Source organism: Phoca vitulina, unplaced genomic scaffold (assembly GCF_004348235.1).
Source record: "Phoca vitulina isolate PV1807 unplaced genomic scaffold, GSC_HSeal_1.0 scaffold1, whole genome shotgun sequence".
In the NCBI taxonomy this organism is placed as follows: domain Eukaryota; kingdom Metazoa; phylum Chordata; class Mammalia; order Carnivora; family Phocidae; genus Phoca; species Phoca vitulina.
Genome location: NW_022589704.1, coordinates 46,628,186 through 46,650,902, shown reverse-complemented (window position 1 = coordinate 46,650,902; position 22,717 = coordinate 46,628,186). Strand labels below are relative to the sequence as shown.

Below are 22,717 nucleotides of genomic sequence, written 5' to 3'. Positions count from 1 at the left end.
ACAACATTACAATAGCAATGTCAAAGATCACAGATCACCATAACAAATATAATAACAATCTGAAAAAGTTTGAAATATTGCAAGAATTACCAAAATATGATACAGAGACATGAAGTGAGCAAACGCTGTTGGAAAAATGACACCGAGATACTTGCTTGATATGGGTTATCGCAAACCTCCAGTTTGTAAAAAAAATGCAATATCTGCAAAGTATAATAATGTCAAGTGCAATAAAACAAGGCATGCCTATATTTTGCAGAAAAGTTTATATTTCTTATCACTCTACAGATATACTTCCATCATACTACAACAATTGCTTTTACCTAGGTCATCTAATTGTCGACTAAAAAAACAACTGTGTATTTTTATTACTTAAGGTTGTAACCATACTTTATCTTGAAATTATCTCCTTTTATTTATTCCACTTTCTCTACCTAGAATGCCTTTCTACCCTAATGTTCTTTTGCTTCTACCTATAATATCTTCAAAACCTTTAGTTACACAATTTGTCACTCTAATGGGTTGGTGTGATACCTAGCCAGAACCAGAGGAAATGGAGATGGAGAGCCTTTGCATAGGCTTATTACACACCCGCAAGGTATTTTATGCTCTGCAAGAGCTGTGGTCTACAAAATGTGTGAAGTGCCCATCAGACATGGGTAAACATCCATTGGGTTGGACAGAAACATGTGTGTGTTTGTGTTAATGAGAACAAGCACAATTTTTATTTGGATAATTCACTGAAATTATTTTTTAAAAATGAATTTTATCTCATCCTTTCAAAATGACCTCTTTTGTATATGTTTTATAGTGTACCCAATATGTTAATAATACACAGCTTATTTAATTTTCTTTAATGAAGAATATGACAAAAAATCTGGAGGTTTACCCACTAATAAACAACCAATCATACAACCAATCTGCTCAGCATTCTTCCTCCATGAGGGTGAAATAGTGGGGGAATGAGGAAGAAAAGACTTCCTTCCCCTGGAGCTCAATCACTTCAAAGCAAATATCAAATCCCCCTGCATTTTTTTTAATAACTTATATCAGTTTTAATTTTACATTTATTTAGACAATCATTTATTTACTGAGGGAACTACTATATCCCTAATAGCTAGTAGAATCTCTGGCGGGATTAATAATAATAGACAACATTATTTGAATATTTGCTGTGTGTATTAACTCATTTTATAGTCACAAAATTCCTATGAGATTGGCTTTTATAATTATTCACATTTTAAAGATGAAAAAAACATGGCAGAGAGAAGTGAAGTAATTAGCGCAAAAGTCACATGGCCAACTTGTAGTTGTACAAGGATTGGATTCAGGCAGTCTGACTCTAGAGTCTTTCTCTTTGCTTGCATAATAATGTTAACATATGGTTCATATTTACTGAATAAAGGAACTTATAAAACTTAAACTGAAAAATTATTTAAATGTTCCAAGTCATAAAAGAAATGTAAGCTTCACTGAGAATCTCACCCTTGCTTTCCTTGAAAATGTGGCATCTTCTCTTCTATCTCATTTTTAATGTCTACATATTTTGCAATTGCATCTGATCCTTTTTCTAGTGATCTCCATCTTTGATTTCTCTTCTGTAATAGGTAAAAATCGGTGTTACTTTGCAAATCATGGAAATTTTAATTTTGTGGATTAAAATCAGTTGTGTATTAACATGATGTGAATAACAAAGACTCATTTAAAAATACACCTTTTTTAACATTAAAAAATTACAAATTATTAGTGAGTCTAACATACTGTTGCACAGCTACTATAATAACATTACTTTTTAAGGTAAAAACATTAATCAATAATGGTAATTGTGGATGTTTTATCTTTTTTTGTGGATGTTTTATCTTGCATAATAAGTAGAAGGTAGCATTATTATTCAGCAACAGGAGACACTTCTAAGTGTACAGTTCAAATGATTGCAACATTTTATTATTGTTGATGTAAGAAATTTTAAAACCATAAGTGGTTGTCAATAAGTTAGATCAATTTGAAACACTGAGTTTTTTTAAGAAATGAATATTCAAGTTTAGTGGCTGTAATTCCTGTACTTAAGATTTATGTATGATATCACCAGATGTTTGTTATTGTGTTAGTTTTGTAAACTACCAATGTGATAACTGGTTACCTTGTACATTCCTGTGAGAGTTCTCATAAAAATTTGGTCTTAGGTTTTTATTAAAAAACAATCAGCTCTATTACCAAGTGTTATCTATTCTTATTATTCTTAGATTTACTTTACTTAGATTTACAATAGGACAAATACAAACACCATATAAAATTCAAGATGGATATGGTACCTCACGAAATGTAAATGGGTGAGAAAGATGGCAGCAGCTATCAAAACATTCCTGGCATAAGTGGTATTCTATACATTTGGTACACCTAAAAATACAAAAGGCCAAGACATACAAGAAAAAAATTCAATTATTTTGATGGTTTTGGTGAACAATTCCTGCCAAAATTTCCTGGGAACTAGGCAAATAGGACAAAGACCCATATTATCTGATCCGTATTAGCTTCCTACTGCAACTGCAAAAAATTATAATAAATTTAGCAGCTTAAACAACACAACTTTATTATTTTATAGTTTTGTAGGATAGAAGTCTGACATGGGTCTCAAGGAACTAAAATCGGTGTCGGCAGGATTGCATTTGTTTCCGGAGGTTCTAGAGGGGATCTGTTGCCATAGTCACATTTCCCTCTGACTCTCTTTTTGCATCCCCTGTCCACTTTTAAGAACCTTTGTGATTACAATGGGTCCAGATAATCAAGAATAATCTCCTTATTTCAAGGTAAAGCATTTAACAATCTTAATTACATCTGCAACCTTAATTTCTCTATGACATGTAACCTAATATATAGGTTCTGAGCATAAGAATGCAGACATATTTGGGAGGACATTATTTTGTCTACCACACATCCCTTTCATGATTTGTTCCCACAATATCTTAGCTTTCATTTATTTCTTTCTCTAAATTCCTATAGGATTTATAGCCTATTAGATATCTATCATTTGATTATCCAGTGTTTTCCAATTGCTTCATAAAGAATTGTACTTAAGAGAATACTTCTTGAAAACAGGAATTATATTCCCTCTCTTCCCTCACAACATAAATTATTCTCAAAGGACAGTGTAGAGCAGTGGGCAGGGAGCAAAACAGTGGAGAATGCCTGTATTTGGAATAATTCTCCCCAGTGCCAATTTGGCATGCAGATTATTTTGAGCTGAAGTCAATCAAGGCCTAAAGGACTCAGGAAGAGCTTTTTATCTCCCCCTCAACTGCCTAAAGGAATTTAGATAGAGGCCTGGTCCAGAAAGAGAGCTATCACCAAAGATAACTACAAAGAGTATGGGCTAGGTCTGGTAAGCTGGAGGGAGCTCAGCGGGGCCTGTTTGTTCAAATTCCTCTTTGTGTTCCATTGTTTCTTCATGGCATGACAAACATTTGCTCTTCCCATCTTCCCATAGATTGTCTTCTTTCCCTTTGAAGCCCCAGGCCCCTACCCTCTTCTTCTTAGCTGAGGATGGCTTATAAGCCTCAACTGCTAGTCTTTAAACCTCTCATGTCAATGTGAGGCTCCCACATGAACAAATTAAAATTTTTTTTCCTGCTATTAATCTGTCTTATGTCAGTTAAATTAATAGACCAAATAAAAGAACCTAGAAAGGGATAGAAAAATTTTTCCTCCTGTGCAAGAGGTAGTAGGAAGAATCATCCTCAAAGACAGAAAGAGCAGTCAGAAAGCTCAGAGTAATAGAGGAGTGCACTATCATTAACAAAATGCTTAAAAGAAAGATTTGAAATAGTCTACTAAGGCCACACACTAATCATTTGAGGAATAGGCAACAATGAGGACTGAGAATTTTACACCATAGCCAATTCACTTCCTCATCCCCCATAGCTGTTCCTCCCAATCCTCTCTTTCACACGTTATCTTCACTCTTTACTGTTTGGATCCATACCTCTTGAAAACAATGGCTGCTAAAACCAAAGATCAAGTCCTTCCTTTTTCTAGAACTCTATTTAACCAACATTCCTGACACTAGCTGAACACCTGCTAAAACTCTACAAAAATTTTCCCCTTCTTCAATTTACTGGAGACTTCTCAGGCCAGTTATTTTCCAATAAAGACTTTTACTTATAGTGATCCAGTTGATTTTATTCTATGTGACACATAGAGAAAACAGAACTAAAACACTTCAAAGCAGAAAAGTTACCATTTGTTGATGGGAGTGATAAAAAAAGTTTTATGGTTTTATAAGAGGGTTCTAAAAATATATTAATTGGGCTCATCATAATGTATTTCTAGGAAGACTGAAAAAAAGAATCTATTTTCTTAACATACAGTTAAGCTAAAATTTTAGTTAAAACACAAATTTCCCAAGCACAGCAATTAATTGATGTTTTAGTGTGGCAATTCTGGGAAAGTTGGGGATTATTTACAAAAGTAACAAAAACTGTTTTCTCTAACATTTATCTTATTGTTGTTGAGGTATAGGATTAAATAAAAAAAAATATGTACTCATTGCAATTTCGAGTTTGGGAAACTCGATTACATATTCAGTCAATCTAGTCAATATCCCTCTAGCTCAATCCTAGGAGTGTTTGGCAATGATTTCACTGATGGTCCAAAGGAAGTTATAGAAGTTGGGAGGTCTAGAAGTTGAGGGTTCTGAGTTTGGAAACTCATTTAGGCCTGTGTCCTGAGCTTCCAGGATAGGATGCTCCTTCAGACTCTCAATCTAGACTGGAGTACAAAGCCAATATCCTTGTGTAAGTGAAGAAAATAAAACAATCGAATTTTTGAGGTACTGGGCTGACATAAATCACCAGTCTGGAAATCCTAAATAAGCAACCATCACCTAAGGCAAACACACTATATAGAGAAGGAAGAAGTCAGTCTAACTGACCAGTACCCCAATGCTCCAAGTTTCCTAAAGTTAAAAAAAAAAGTTAGAATACATGTTTATAATTTTACTGATGACACTTACTTATAACATTTCCCCTCAATTGGAAATTGTTTACAGTTATTACAGGGAATTCCAAGGTGTTTGTCCAGTCGCTCTTTTTCAGCTGCAGTCACAAGTTTGCTAGAGTTTTTGAATTCTTCTAAAATAAGTTTTAATGGTGCAAACTCTTTCCTGCACAGAGGACATTTCAACATGGAAGTGTTTGAAATCATATCCTGATAATTAGCTAGGATCTTCATGCATTTTATATGAATGCTATTGCCACAGCCAAACCTGTTAGAAATAAAATATGAGTTTACCACTTGTATATATCAAAGTTACATATATTTATATAAATAAAACTTCCTGTGCTATCATCTTTATTTCCCATAAAAATAGATTCTGAACTGACTTTCCAGATATAGCTTGATTATACACATAAACACTATCTTATCTACCTGTCTAATCTATCATCTTTAATTTAATACATTAGAATTCTTAACAAATTCTCCCTCATTCCAATGAAATGGTGGTTTAAACAATTTTGCATCATTAGAATATTTTTCTTTTTTTTAAGATTTTATTTTTAAGTAATCTCTACCCAGTGTGGGGCTTAAAACCACAACCCTGAGATCAAGAGTCGCATGTTCCATTGACTGAGCCAGCCAGGTGCCCCAATATTTTTCATTTTAAAAGCGAGAATAAATATAATCTTAACAAAAGGAAAATTATAACAATAATTATTGTTTTTTAAATAAAAAGCATGAGAGCAGGGGTATCACCTCATTTTTCTAGAAATCACACAATATGTGGTTGTACCTGACAAATATCTACTGAGAGAAATAATATTTTGGGAAATAGTAAATAATTTAAAAATATGCAATAGAAGCAGCCATATGAAAAACTACATGGATTAAAATTTTGGCCAATAATCAGGAGTAAGAAAATGAAAAATTCAATAACAAATGGTTGCCCAAATATTCAAGTCCAACTTTACAGGGCCTCAAAGAATAGTATGAATATGACACTCTTAACAAATGTTTGCATATAGGTAAACATTTCAATTACTTAGGTTTAAAGATAGAATTTTGAGACACTGAAAAGAATTTTTATAATATTAAAGTACTACCTTTACTCTCAGAAAATTCTTTGTAACTGGTCTAAGTCATGGCATTTATTCACGTGTATAAAAGAGAAATGTGAAAATTATCCTACTCTAATAACTTAAAGTGGAGAGGGGAAATAAAATGGAGTTAAGTTTTAATTTTCACCCTTTATAATGTAGCCTAGAAATATTTAGAGTAAGAACAGGACCTCTCACAGCAGATATGTTAGGAAACAAAAGGCCAATTAAATATAAACTAAGTAATAGGTAAAGCTTTTTGTTGTTTCTCTATCAACATGTCTCATAACAATCAATTACAAACATATTAAATTACAATTTTTTCATAAGCTTTAAATATCCAAAGAAAAAAACATGTAGAAGCCTGGGAAGATGGCAAAATAGGAGAATCCTGAGCTCACCTTGTCCTGACACAATACTGACATACACACTGACATAATAGCCACATCAGCGCAATTAACTCAGAAACAACCAGAAGACTGACTGGAAGAACAAACTTTTCACAGTTAATCACAGAGCGAGTGCAACATTGAAAAGTGTGAGAGGAGCAGAGATATGGCCAGGAACTACACCCACCGGGAGACTAACCGCAAATGGGAGGGACACCACAAGCATGGAGAAGTGGAAGGATCAGACCCCACACCAGGCACCCAAGGCCCAGGGAACTTGCATTGGGAAGAGGAGTCTCCATAACATTTGGCTTTGAAAACCAAGCCAAGTTAAGTAGGGCTTAACATCACCAGTTTTTATAGTCAGTGGGGCTTAGCTCCAGGAAAGCCAGAGGTTGAAAGGAAACTGAGTCCCCTCCCCACCCTTAAAGAGCCAGCATAACATATAACTGAGATGAGATACAGCAAAAAAAGCAGTAGTTTGAAAAACACCTGGGGTATCATGAAGGAGATTTATTTACTAATTTCAGAACATGCCCCAGAGGGGCAAGGATCATTAGGAAACTTCTCCAAGAACTAAAGAGCTAATGGGCACCATTTCTATCCTCCCCCCATCCCAGAGGCTAGATAGCTGGATGCTTGCAGGAACCAGCACAAACACTCTCCAACTATTTTGCTCTCACAGTGCTTCCTGCCTCCACATTATGCTGTGGAGCCATGCCAACCAAGTTGTCCCACTTAGCAGGTGTCCCTAGAAAGTAGCTGCTGGCCTAACACACTCTGTAAGCAGTCCTGGCAGGGACCAGCACCACTCCAAAGTGACTCCTACCCTGAGGAGAGGGGAAGATAACTACACACACCAGTGCACCCACAGTCCCTGCAGCCAAACCTTATAGCTGGCAGCTCAGAGATTGCCCTGCCAATCAGTGCAACTGCAGCACTGGCACACAGACTGGGGGCAGGCATGAGGTCTGACTTATGGCCCCATCCACCCATGAAAGCCTCTCAGGGGACAAGGCAGGGAGAGTAGGCTACAGATCAGTGTGATGACAGCCCCAACAGGGATTGGCGGTAGGCATGTGGTCTGGCTTCTGGCTCCATGTACCAATGAAAGCCTCTCAGGTGACAGTACAAGACAGTGCCCTGCAGTTCAGTGTGACTGCAGCTCCAACAGACAGGACGAGGGCAAGCATCCAGTGTGACTATTAATACTGCCCAACTAAAAGCCTAGTGCTTTTAGATGGGTTCAAACCTAAGTGATCAACTTATATATACTTTTAAGAGACTTTTATATGCATAAGATATTATATGTGAACCTAATGGCAAACATACATTAAAAAAACTATAAATGATATAGAAAAAATAAAGAGAAAGGAATCTAAGCATAATATAAAAGGAAGGCATCAAACCACAACAGAAGAGAGCAAGAGAAGAAGAAAGGAATGGAGAAGAACTACAAAAACAACCATAAAACAAGTAACAAAATGCCAATAAGTACATACATATCAATAATTACTTTAAATGCAAATGAAATAAATGTTCCAATCAAAAGATGGTGAGTAAATGGATTAAAAAAAAAGACTCATCTATATGACACCTTCAAGAGACTCACTTCAGACTTAAAAACACATGCAGACTGAAAATGAAGAGATGGAAAACCACTTACCATGCAAATGAAAGTGAAAAAAAGCCAGGGTACCAATACTTATATTGGACAAAATAGACTTTAAAACAAAGACTGTAGCAAGAAAAAAGAAGGACATTACATAATGATAAAGGGAACAATCCAACAAGAGGATTTAACAACTGTAAATGTTTATGCATTCAACATGGGAGCACTAAATACATAAAGGAACTATTAACAGACTTAAAGGAAGAAATTGACAGTGATACAATAATAGTAAGGGACATTAACACCTCACTTAATCAATGGATAAATCAGCCAGATGGAAAAATCAACAAGGAAATAGTGGCTTTCAATGACACAATGGGCCAGATGGACCTAACAGATACTCAGAACATTCCATCCAAAAACAATAGAATACAGTTTTTTCAAGTGCACATGGAATAATCTCTAGAATAGGTTGCATATTAGGCCACAAACAAGTCTGAATAAATTAAAAAAGATTGAAATCATATCATGCACGTTTTCTGACCGTAACAATATGAAATTAGAAATCAAACAGAAGAAAAAATCTGGAAAGAACAAAAATAAATGGAGGCTAAATAACATGCTACTAAACAATGAGTGGGTTAATCAAAATATAAAAGAGGAAATAAAAAATGCATGGAGACAAATGAAAATGAAAACACAATGATCCAAAATCTTTGCGACGCAGCAAAAGCTGATCAAAGAGGGAAATTTATAACAATACAGACATACCTCAAGAAGCAAGAAAGATCTCTAACAAACAACCTAACCTTATAGCTAAAGGAGCTAGAAAAAGAACAAATCCCAAAGACAGTAGAAGGAAGGAAATAAGAAAGTTTAAAGCAGAAATAAATGAAATAGAGACAAAAAAACACAAAAAACAAAACAACAAAAAAACAAAACCTCCTCAAACAATAGATCAATGAAAACAGGAGCTGGTTCTTTGAAAAGATCAATAAAATTGATAAACTTTTCATCAGACTCATCAAGAAAAAGTGAGCGAGGACTCAAATAAATAACATCAGAAATAAAGGGGAAAAAACCCACAACCAATGCCACAGAAATACAAAGAAATATAAGACAATATTATGAAAAATTGTATGCCAAAAGATTGGGCAATGTAGAAGAAATGGATAAACTCCTAGAAACATAACACCTTCCCAAACTGAATCTACTTCCAATAAGAAATAGAAAATTTAGACCAATTACTAGCAAAGAAATTGAATCAGTAATCAAAAAATTCCCAGCAAACATTTAAAGAAGAGTTAATACCTATTGTTCTCAAACTTTTCCAAAAAATAGAAGAGGAAAGAAAGATTCCAAATTAATTCTACAAGGCCAGCATTACTCTGACACCAAAACCAGATAAAGATACTATAAAAAAAGAGAAGTACAGGCCAATCTCTCTGATAAACAGAGATGCAAAAATCCCCATCAAAATATTAGCAAACCAAATCAAACAATACATTAAAAAATGATTCATCACGATCAAGTGAGGTTAATTCCAGGGATACAAGTGTGGTTCAATATTCATAAATCAATTAACATGATATATCATATTAACAAGAGTTAGGACAAAAAAATCATCTCAATAGATGCAGAAAAAGATTTGACAAAGTACAACATCCATTCATGATAAAAACTCTCAACAAAATAGGTTTAGAGGGAACATTTTTCAACATAATAAAGGCCATATGTGAAAAACCCACCCTAAAATCATACTCAATAGTGAAAAACTAAGAGCTTTTCCTCTAAGATCAAGAACAAGACAAGGATATCCACTCTCACCATTTTTATTCAGCATGGTACTGAAAGTCCTAGCCATAGCAATCAGGCTAAAAATAAATAAATGACATCCAAATTGGTAAGGAAGAAGTAAAACATTCAGTATTTGCAGATAACATAATACTATATAGAGAGAACCTTACAGACTCCATCAAAAAATACTAGAACTAATAAATAAATTCAGTAAGGTCACTGGATACAAAATCAATATATAGAAATCTGTTGCATTTCTCTATACTAATAATGAAGTAGCAGAAAGAGAAATTAAGAAAACAATCCCATTTACAATTGCATCAAAAAGAACAAAATACTTAGGAATAAATTTAACCAAGGAGGTGAAAGACCTGTACTCTGAAAACTATAAAACTTTGATGAAAAATATTGAAGATGACACAACAAATGGAAAGAGTCCACATTCTAGGATTGAAAGAATACTATTAAAATGTCCATACTACACAAAGCAATCTACAGAATCAATGTAATTTCTATCAGAATACAAACATTTTTCACAGAACTGGAACAAATCATCCTAAAATTTGTATGGAACCACAAAAGACCACAAACTGCCAAAGCAAACTTGAGTGAGTAAAACGAAGCTGGAGGTATTACAATTCCAAATTTGAAGATATAAACAAACTTGTAGTAATCAAAACAGTATAATACTGGCACAAAAATAGACACACAGATCAATAGAACAGAATAGAGAGCCCCAAAATAAACCCACACATATATGGTTAATTAACCTACAACAAAGGAGGCAAGAATATACAATGAGGAAAAGACAGGTTTTTCAACAAATGGTGCTGGGAAAACTAGACAGCTATAGGCAAAAGAATGAAACTGGACCCCTTTCTACACCATATGCAAAAATCAACTCAAAATGGATTAAAGACCTAGATGTGAAATCTGAAACCATAAAAATCCCCAAAGAAAACATAGATAGTAATTTCTTTGACATCAGCCACAGAACACACACACATACACACACACAGAGAGAATGGAATATTACTCAACCATAGAAAAGAACGAGACCTTGCCATTTTCAACAACATAGATTAACCTAAAAGGTATATTCTTAAGTGAAATAAATCAGCAGAGAAAGACAAATACCATATGATTTCATTCATATGTGGAATTTAAGAAACAAAAGAAATGAACAAAGAAAAAAGACAAGCAAAATACCAGACTTTTTTCTTTTTTTAAAAAGATATTTATTTATTTATTTATTTATTTATTTATTTATTTATTTATTTTTGAGGGGGAGAGAGAGAGGAGAACAAGTGGGGAGGAGGGGCAGAAGGAGAGGGAGAAACAGATTCTCTGCTGAGCAGGGGACGCCCCAGCCCAACATGGGACTCCATCCAAGGACCCTAGGATCATGACCTGAGCTGAAGGCAGATGCTCAACTGACTGAGCCACCCAGGTGCCCAAAATACCAGACTCAAATACAGAGAAGAAACTGGATGTTGTCAGAGGGGAGATGAGTAGTGGAATGGGTGAAACAGATAAACGGGATTAAGAGTACACTTATCTTGAATACTAAGTAATGTATAGAATTGTTGAATCATTATATTGTACACCTGAAACTAATATAATGCTATATTTTAATTATACTTCAATAAAAAAGAGAAAGAAAAAACATGTCACCTGCAAAACGTGACAGGAAGCTTTTTCTCTAAAAGTACTTCTTGACAAATTGAGCAGATATCATCTGAACCAATTTCCTTCTGTTTAATGTACCCATCTTCTTCTACATGCACAGTTTCATTATTTGTTCCTTGTTGGGGAGTTTGAACTCGATGTATCCCTCGAAGTAAGTCACTGATTTCTCCTTCCACAAGACCTAACTGCAAAGCAGCTAGTGAAAAATCCCAAAGTATTAAAATTCAGTGGCAAAATTGGAGATACAGAAATGTAATAACTTATGCTGAAAGTTATCAGATAAAATATCAGAAAGACAGTTTTGATTCAATTACTACACCTACATTTACCACTTTTTGTACTTTCTCAGAACCAAAAGGTCAGGAAAGAGTCATTTATAAAAAGAATGGAAGTTACCTTTTTTTCTTGTAACTGAAAAGAGTCAGTGAAAATATTGCATTTTATAAAGATTTTGGATTAATTATATGATAGTGCTCATCCTTGGATTGGTGTTATAATCATGTCTTACATATTGATCTGTTCAACTTGCCCATAAACAAATATTTTATCAACATAGGATCAGAAGAAATGGGCAAAACATAAAGGGGAAACAGGGATATTTGAGTAGTTAGTAAAATTAATATTTGTTAAATGAATAATGAATGAATGGATAAGAGGAGAGCAAGACTCAATTAATTGTGCCTATTCTCCTGTCTTGGTTTTATGTTTGTACAAGAGTGTCTTGGTAGCCACATCCTTCACAGATTTGGTTAGTATTCCTCAGGACAATCTATTACAAACTATGTTGTTTATAACCTTGGGATGTGCATTCTTTGAATTATGAATTTTCTACATCCTGCTGTCTTTATAAGAAATTATTTTCTAATACATATAGTTTTGATCAGGACATCCTAGATTCTTTGTTCCCTGGCCCATCCCAGCTCTTTTCCTTTTCTCTCTCCTTAACATGCCATAATTTAAATGTCATCGGTTATTGGTACCCCTGAATTCTATTCATTTTATACATCCTTTAATACATTTAGTACATTCTTTAATAAATTTTAAAAATATTTGCAAGATAATGAAAAGCTTCATTTTTCTGGAAAGTCTCCCAATTAAACACTAAAAATACTGAAAACATCATAGATACATTTCAATACAGAAAACTCTGTTCCTTGTATGAGGTGGGGTGGCAGGTGGAATGTAAGAGGGTAACATACTTTAATTAACCATTACTTTGGAGGATGAGGGGCTATTTGTCACACAGACAGAGCAACATCTGCTCTCTAAAAAAATGGGGAGGAAAACGAAGAACAAAAATTGTGCTTTTGGGAATAAAGATTTTCTAGGGCAGCGGAATTACTGAAACATAAACGTTCATAAGAGGAACTGGCCATAAACTGTCCTATGTGGTAAAATATGAATTGGAAAATGCAAGGGAGAAACAAACTCTTCTGAGATAATTTGGAAAAATTAATGTATGAAACTATGAAAGAATATTCTTTTATAAAGAAGGCAAGACAGCTAACCTATCAGAAGGCAATGGAAGATGTTCAATTTCATTAACATCAAAGAAAAGTGAGTTGAAATACGATTGAGGCACAGACACAGAATAAATATTGCTATTGAATAAGCAGTGATAAATAAATGAAATGTTGTTTCCCTTATGCTATTTCTTTTTGTATTTATTTAAGTTATATGAAGGCATTTTAGATCTTCTAAGGGTATGTTAGATGTATGGGAGAATGGAAACTATTTTCTTATTTAAGTTTACTAGGAATGAATAGATTATAATGACCCTTGTATCTGGTATTGTTTCATGTTTTGTATGATAGCCTTTTTTCTAAAACTATAGAAATATTATTAATATTTCAAAGTATTTCGGGCGCCTGGGTGGCTCAGTTGGTTAGGCGACTGCCTTCGGCTCAGGTCATGATCCTGGAGTCCCTGGATCGAGTCCCGCATCGGGCTCCCTGCTCAGCAGGGAGCCTGCTTCTCCCTCTGACCCTCCCCCCTCTCATGTGCTCTCTCTCTCTCATTCTCTCTGTCTCAAATAAATAAATAAAAATCTTTAAAAAAAAAAATATTTCAAAGTATTTCTATGTATTTTTAAATTATTTTCTTTGGGGACTTAAGTATTTTGTTCATGTCTTTCATTATATGATTAAGTAATAATATGACCTAATATGAATCCCAAAGCAAAACTAGCAGAAAATTGATACAGTGCTGAAGTTGCAAATCAGCAAAAGTATTTTAAAGACCAATTTGGTAATACATATGGGTGGTAGACATAAAAATATTAATACTTTTACTCTAAAATCCAATTACTGAGACTTTATGCTAAAGAAATAATTGAAAGAAGAGAAAGCTTCATGTACAAAGAATATAACAAGTAGTTTGAAATAAGTTACATGACTAACAATAGAAGAATGTTAACTAAATTATGATATACCGTATCCAGTGGAATAATGTTAGCCATCGATGACTTTAATTACAGAGATTACGCAGCATTGAAAATGCTTATAAAGTAACAGTGTGTGATAAAAGCAGAAGACAGAATTCCCATGGAGTATTAGGCATACATAAATATAAACTCAAAAAGGAAGTAAGAATGCATAAAAGTTTATTTTATCTTTATAGTGGGAATTATAAAAAATTTCCTTAAATGTGGTTCTTATTTGATCTGTAAATATTTAACTAAAAAAGGAACAGACAGCATTAACTAGACAAAAAGAAAAAGAGGAAAGGGAGGAGAAGAGAAGAGCTCAAAAAGTCTACTTTATACTTTGCGTTCTGTCTGCTGTTAGCATTGGAACTTTTAGAATCTCCCTTATAAAAGAAGAGAGGGGAGTTGGATGAACTAAAAGTTTCTCTAATGTCAACATTTATAAAATGAAGAGAGGGATAAGTTTCAACTCTTAGTTATTTGTCCCTCAGCTCTCTATTAAAAAGTAAACTATCAAAAAAAAAATAGACATTGTAGTTAGAAGGAACTATTAGGTGATAAATGCAGGTTTTGCTGTAAAACATTTGGTGGGTGATAAGAAAAAGAATGTTCGGTGTTCAAAACTGATATCTTTATTATAAAATTCCTGTGTAATCATCTTTGTAAGTCCTCAAAAATAAGTCTCATGTTTTTGATATGCAGCATTAGAGTGTAAATATTTGTTTCCTGATGTGTTTTGGAAGAATCTAGGAATGATATTCAAAATACTCTTCCCTCATTACTATTAACCATCTCCTCCATTACGTACATACTTTACATAATCTTAATGAATAACTGTTTATAGCTTTCTTTAAATTACTTTAATTTTTATATATGTTTGTTCTAGCTTTCATTTAAATGATAAATTTTAAGATGTGCAAATAGGATTTTCTCAGTGTTGACTAAAACTTCTTTTAAATATAGGAGAGATGCAAGATCTTTTATTTTAGTAGGAAGTATACATTTTTCAAAATTAATGTATAGGATTAAACATTTAAAAATTTCCCTATTGTAGACTGATATTTATAAAAAGAACAAAACATGGTTTCTGTCTTCAAGAAGTACAAATCATAACACAATATTAAGTATTACATTGGTCCATATGAAATTGCTATTTTTGTAAATGAAGAATTCCACAAATGTTAGTATTCACATGTTTTGATTTATAAAAAATACCTAGCAGAGGCTCCTGGCTAATATGCAGTACAATAAATATTTGTTGAGTTCAGTTGTGTAGAGCTGCACTGTCTAATAGAGTAGCCACCCATTAGCCACATGTGGCCACTGATCACTTGAAATGTGGCTCATGTGACTGAAAACCTAAATTTTTAATTTTGTTTCATTTAAATTTAAGTTGAAAGCTGATAATTGATAGTTACCGAAAAATTTATGAGTATGTTTATAACAATTCGGGTATTACATGAATCTTTTTTCCAACTGATTACTTTTTGAAATCTAAATGCAGAAAAAATATTTCCAATGAAAATATAGTATCTGAGATGAGATGCTCTGTAAGTAGAAAATACACACTAGACTTTGAGGACAGTATAAAAAAATCGCATTATTTTTATATTGATAACATGTTGATGTGATAATATTTTGATGCATTGGATTAAATTAACATATTAAAATTAATTTTCCCTGTTCCTTTTTACTTTTTGTAATACAGCTACTAGAAAATTACATATGTGGCTTACGTTATATTTCTATTGGACAACACTAGTATACAAGCTTGTGAAAATGATATGTAGTGAGGAGATCAAATAAGACTTGGAGAGGATGTGAACATTTAACTTTAAGCGGATAAAATGAAGAAATAGAGAAGAAAACAATACGTATAATATCATAGAACCTAATCATTGTGTATGAAGGGATTGGGAGAGAAGATGAAGTAGAGAATTAAGTAACATTTCAGAAAGAACATTTTGTCTACAATGTGAAGGAGGAAGCAACAAAGTGCAGGCACTGAAAAGAAGGAGGCTACAAAGAATACTATTAAGGGCTTGTGAAGGTGGACAAAGGTGAGAATGAGGATGGAGAGATGAGAACACTGTTGAGAAGAAGGCAGGATGTAACGTAAACAGGATTTATAGAATGACTAGAGATATGAGGGAAGAAATTGGAAGAAGAAAAATCAGGGTTTCTAGTTTTGGAGACTAAAGAAGAAGGAAAGCCAATATATGAGGAAAGGAATACAAGATGGGAGCACAAATGGGGAGAAATTTGGTATTTAAAATGCCCGTGGGTCCTCCAAAACTGAGCTGTCCTGAAGGCAGCGGGAATACTGCTCTGTTGATGATGTTGAAATCACTGGTATAGAGGTAACAGCAGACATAGAAAATGCGAGACATTTCTAAGAGAATGTGTAAAATGGGAGAAGAGTACAAAAGAAAAATGCCTGTGAAACAGTAATATTAATTTATTACCTAGTACAACTTTTAAATGTTTATTATAATTGTACTTATATGATAGTTGGGGGGAATTGAACTTGGCTGAGTAAAACCAATACTCTTAGAAGTAAAAAAAAAAATTGAAAACTGATTATTACTTTCTTTATGAACATTATAAACATCTACTAATAAATTTTAAAATGTCATTGCAATTCTTAGATGGGTCTATTGCAGGCCAAATAACCACATGACTACAGGAACAATTCCATAATGACAATATCTTTTTTATAAGATCTACAAATCTAAATGACGTATAACAAAATTATTTTTCTTTCTCTTTTAATTTTGAGTACTCCAGAGCTTAAAGTTACACAACTATATGCTTGACTCCAAACACAATTTAAGTACTGAGATAAAAACTATTTTATTCTTAAAAAAATATATTTATAGATTTTAAAATATATTTATGTATATATTGGCATACAAATAAGTCAGTCAGTAGACATTTTTGAATGAAATTATGTGCTATGTCAACTGCCTATTGATGGGATCTAAACAATTACATTTCTTATTTTTCCTGTAATTAAAATAATTTTGAATATAGAAACCACTGTGAATCTTTGCTTAGAGCACATGAGGAAAATTTTGTCTTCAGAATAACTGGCCATTGTTTCATCCCTTTTTAAATTAAATGCCATTGAGTTTGAAATGACATATAAAGTTACATTTTTTTTATTAAGGAAGAAAAATGTTCCAGCTGTCTTAAATGAACAAACTGAGCCATAGCTAGTTGTCAGATTGTCTAGGAAAATAATTTTTTAAATTTAGAATATGTCCAAACAAAAAATTACTAAAATTGTTAACTTCAAAATAATAAAAGAAAAAACACAACTTACATTCATGATTCCTTGGAAGCTTGAATTTTTTCAACAAGACCCTAATATTCACAGGCAGAAAACCAAAATAAAACATTTATTTTTGACATAACCTAAAAAGATATATTTTGTTTTAATTTTAAGATAGGAAGAGCATTATAGAATTTATATTGCTGACAGTGTTATAAATAAACAACACTCTTACCAGTTTTCTGTTACAATAGTAGTTAAATGTTAACTATATTGAAATTATAATAAAAAACTCACACAAAAAACAGTAGTTAAATATATGTTTTAAAGTAAGCACATGTGAAAAAAGTGTGATAAATGAAAATAAAAGACATTTATAATAAAGAGATTTGCTAGAGAGAGTCCATGAATTTCTTCAGGATATACATTTGTTCACAGAGATAGGTTAGTGAAGGAACTGAGGTATTCATAGTACTTCCTTTAAACTTACCTAGAAGTTTCTCACTCCTGAAAATGGAGTAATTTTCTGGAGAGTACTAAATGACTTTTCCTCCATATACCACTTTAATGTATGACAATAAAAATACTTCAAATATAACCAATGAAACTGGAATATGGCTTTTTTAAAAAGTGAGAAATATATACAAAATTCTTGCATAAATATATTAAATATACTTTAGTATATTAAATACTTGAATCATATTTCCATTTAGTTTGGTATATATATATTTTAAAATGAGTTATATTATATAAAAATGAGAATAGAAGGCCTTTGCCCTGGGGAAGCTAGCACTAAAAAAATGAAAAAACCTATTTTAATAAATGTAATTTATTATTTTTAATAATAAAACCAAACTGCAAGTTTTGAAAGGACCATATTTTATATCTTCTATGCTAACTACAGCAAATTTTATTAGCAATGCTGAATAAAAACTGATCAAAACAAAACAACAAAAACTTAGTAAATAAAAGCTCTGGAAATGACAGATATACATTGTTTTTGTTTTGTTTTTTTAACCTATAAAGAAAAGCATTCAAAATGTAAGATACAAACTCTTCTCTCAATTTTTTGTTTGATTTGTTTTACTCTCAAATATCAATCAAACTTTCTATAATAGTATAATTCATGATTTGTTTGTATAAATATAGATGAGTAAAACAAAATGAATTGAAAGAATGAAAAAAATGGAAAGAATTCCAGACTATTTCCAAACACTAAATGGAAAGAGTTTTTTTAATTTCAATTTCTGGGATTCCCCTACAAATAGGTTTTGACATTAGAGGTAAAATTTCAGATTTGTCAGAAGTAATCTTCAGTGGAGTCCTACTACTATCTTGAAAGATTCATAGTAAAACGCTTATTGAAAACAAAAATAACACATAGAGGGGAGGGCTGTGGGGGGATGGGTTAGCCTGGTGATGAGTATTAAAGAGGGCACATATTGAATGGAGCACTGGGTGTTATATGCAAACAATGAATCATGGAACACTACATCAAAAACTAATGATGTAATGTATGATGATTAACATAACATAATAAAATAAAAAGAATATATATCATAATAAAAATTATAATGATTTATTTTGTTATTAAATAATTTGTTGTACTGCATTTACAAAGAAAACAATTCATCCATTAGAAAGCATAAAAATAAAAATGTATTTGGAGATTTATTTTTAACTAACAGCAAATAGAAATCCTGTAGTGAGAACATAATTATCATTAGTGATGTGAATCAGGGAGGTTTTTCTTTTTCTTTAGAGTTAGATTTCACATTTGTATATAATGAGAGCCTAGGAAGTCATTTTTTTCTTATTAAAAACATTAACATTCAAAACTTGTAGAGGTGGTAGTATGTTTCTCAAGTTAAACCTTACTTAATTTTCAGAATGAAATAAAATATCCCAAAATATACTGAAAAACTACAACCATTTTACTTTTATATTCTCCCAACACCAAATTTCTTTAATCTTGTAGTACTCAAATCATGAAAAAGGCAATATACCAAGATGCTCCTTTGTGGCAGATCTTTATTACAGAGTTACTTACCAGCATATATGCTTACAAAGTTCTCCTCCTTTCAGAAATGTGGAACAGTTACAAACATGAGGATTTCCTAAAAAAACCTTTAAAAGAAAAATGCATACTTAAAAAAAAAAACCCTCCAGCTAATTTTTAGAGTTAGAATAAAATTAATTTAATAGATAATAGGATTAAAAGAGATTTCAAGAAGTAATTTAGTTTAGGTGACTCCAAAGGTTGAATATAATCTATTGAGACATCTTAAATCTTGACACCAGTCGCCTCATATTCTTTGTGTTGGTCAACAATTTGCATTATCAGTTAAGACTCTTTTTAGATGACCTACACTCAGGCAGCTGAAAAGAAATCTAATTTTAAAAGCTAAAAGAAAAAATTCTATACATTTCTTACCGAAAATTCATTCTGCCTTGCAGTGGAACTAAAGATCTTTTGTAAACTAGCTTACCTTGGATTTTCGTTTGTTTTGTACATTTAAATTGGCATATAATTTTACTTGAGAAGACTAATTTTATTCACCACATCTATATTGAATGAAACAATTTATTAACTACAGTAAGTGTTATAAGGGAGAAAGTAAAAAAAAAAAAGAATGTCTTAAATAAGCACAGGCTAGTAGTTTGTATTCAGTACTTAAAATGCAGGACACTAAATTAAAATTTTCCAAGTCAACAGCTGGGAGGGGGGATGGATGGTGGCTGACTTTTGAGTGGCGAGAGTGGGATATCAAATATAAAGTATCTGTTGTCTTTCAGCAAAATTAGAAAGAATTTTTATTAAGACCTTTCCAAGGCATCATCATCTAAACAGTACTTTAAAAGGATCTTCTTGGAGTTTTAGAGTAACTGAAGAGTAAAGAAAAACCGATTTTATTTATTTAGTAAATATTTACGGTATGTAAGTAGGTCATAGGATTTTCATTTCATTTGAGTTACAGGGCTAGTGACTGCTAACACCGGATCTAAGGATGCACGCAATGTAAACCCTAGATTTAAATAAAACGTCTCACATTTTCAAGCCTAAAGATCAAGCAAGGGCCATTATATTACAAGAGTTGGATGCAATTCGGAGTCCTGACTTTCAAAAACGAAACTTTTCTAACAAATACTATTTCCCTCTGCAATCTGCCCATCTTTAGAGTCTGGAACTCGTGCAGGTGGGGTGGGTGTGGCAGAGAGAATCCGCAGGGATTGTGAGGGTGGCTAGACACCAGGCAGGCCCAGGAGGACCAGGCGGGGGGGGGGGAGCCAGGCTGGAGCAGAAGGGAGCCGGGGGCGGTAATTACTCGGAAATCCCTGTTTTCCGGCTCCTCCTCCCTCAGCAGGAAGCCAGTGGGGCCCATCTCTCGTAGGAGGTAGATGCTGCTGCTCATCGCCTGGTCTTGTTGCCAGCTGAGGTGGTCGCTCAAGTGTCTTCGCCTTTCAGAGGCTTTATAGCCTCGGCGAAGCATCCTGCCTGGGTGCGGGCGAAGGCAGCCCCTCTGCGAGACTCTCCGAGGTGCCCGCCGGTCTCCATGACAACCGCGTGCCGGCGGGTTGCCTTGGTGATGGTGGTTGAGCTCCCTGGTGTCCCAGCGTGCCTTGCGCCAAGCTAGAGCTAGCGACGAAAGTGCGAGGGGAGAAGGGTGTCGATTCCACAGCTCTCAGCCGCCTCCACTCCTTCCTGAAGTGACGTTCCTGGCTGAGAAGAGCTAATTTAAAAGCTGGCGGCCAAAGGCATAGCTGTCAGATCTCTCACGTTCCTTTTGCTGGTTCCTCGCAGGCAGGGCTGGTGAATGAATTCGTGTATTAGGACAGTCGCACAACCTGGTTACTGTTTGGGCTCTGCATGCTAAAATTATCCTGTGATGATTCATCATCTTTATCAGAAAGCCCAGAGTGATTGTTTTTGTTCAAAAATATTCCACCAACATTTCCCAAGTGCTCACTATGTACATAATCTGAGCGAGTCGCTGGGGGAAGATCAAAAATGCGAAAGACAGGAATCTAATCCCTAGGAAGCTAGATCCTTAAATCCGGATGTGTGTGTGTGTGGAGGGGTGTGGTTTTAAAGCAAGAGGAGCATCGCTAAATTGCATATTTGGGTAGGGATGGGTGTTGGGGCATAGGGCAGAATCCATTGACTCTGTCCTCTAAATCCACAACGTCTGTTCTAAGGAATAAGATTTTTGAGGTATGCAACATTGATTATAATTCAAATTGTCTATGAGCTTTGTTACCACATGTTAGTGGGAGAGCTGTAATAAAGTTGAGTCAAGTAAAGAAGCATGTTACTAGAATGTTTCTAAGAAATTGAAATCAGGAAATGGATACTTGGTGGCCCAGAAACATAAGCAAAGATGGAGGATACTTGTCCCATTTTATCATTGGTGGAAGCCACAACTAGATTATGTCAAGAGCAGAAAGGAGAAAATGGCAAAGGCCATGCTATGAGAGAAGATGGTGGAAATGGCAGCTTGCACATGTGAGACGGGCAGATAAACATCATTCAATCCTAGGTCTAAGGTTTTAACTTACTAAATTTTATTACTACCTTCCTATTCTGACAAATAACAACTAACATACATACAACCATAATCCCAACTTTGCTGTCAATTTAATGGTATTAGATGCTAAAGTAAAACATTATACATTAGGGAAAAACTTCATATTGAAACCAAAAGAAATTATAAATTGAATTCACTTAGTTTATTTGTTGATACTTATAATTAAAAAAATTCAAAATAAATTACTGACAATCTACGCTTTCTATATAACAAGATGAGTTGGGTTCAGAGTGAAGGCATTTTATTCAACTGTCACTCTCTCTCTCTTTCCCTATATATGTATATGTATAATATACACAAAATATATATGTCTCCATATAACATATCTCGCTATATTATGTGAATATGAAGTAATACAGTTATTTAAGAATTGCCTTGAAGAGAACTTTAAGAAATGAACAATAGCAAGTAATTATTAAAAATGTTATGTTTTACTTATTATAATTAGATGATGCTTGCTCCATGTGTAAGTGATAAACATCATTTTCAGAAAGGTTACATGTTTAAGACACAATAGTCTTTATGTAAACTAAATGTAGGTTCATAAATTCCATTTTGGGGAGTGATAAAAGTAGGAATATTCATGCTTTCATGGAAGTTAAAAAGAGACAGCACAGATTGTTAGACAGAACTTCAGTCTAGATGTAAGACATTTGTTTTTATATCTGTCAGTTAAGACTTTAAAATGTTTTTATAGGCAGGTGACTATCCCATATGTTTGCTTCATCTCTTAAGAGTATATGACATGAGTAATATTTGCAAATATTAAATAAAGGAATTAAATTTCTCCCTTAAGTTTGTTGTGTTCCCTTCCAAGTTACATTTTGAAGCATATTGCCCCAGAGATGAGGGAAGT

At 33.5% G+C, this 22,717-nt stretch overlaps 1 protein-coding gene across 1 annotated transcript in view; it reads right to left on the bottom strand.

Moving 5' to 3' along the window:
• ZSWIM2 (zinc finger SWIM-type containing 2) overlaps positions 1-20,873 on the bottom strand; it is a 32,218-nt gene extending 11,345 nt beyond the window's left edge. Inside the window, exons 1-7 of the mRNA XM_032418566.1 lie at positions 20,602-20,873; positions 19,326-19,402; positions 17,327-17,367; positions 11,562-11,772; positions 5,009-5,260; positions 2,313-2,397; positions 1,486-1,598 (exon numbers count right to left, since the gene is read on the bottom strand). Of these exons, the coding sequence (XP_032274457.1) occupies positions 1,486-1,598; positions 2,313-2,397; positions 5,009-5,260; positions 11,562-11,772; positions 17,327-17,367; positions 19,326-19,402; positions 20,602-20,766 (944 nt within the window). The 5' untranslated portion in view covers positions 20,767-20,873. The remainder of the gene's footprint in view (positions 1-1,485; positions 1,599-2,312; positions 2,398-5,008; positions 5,261-11,561; positions 11,773-17,326; positions 17,368-19,325; positions 19,403-20,601) is intronic.
• Positions 20,874-22,717: the final 1,844 nt, after the last annotated feature.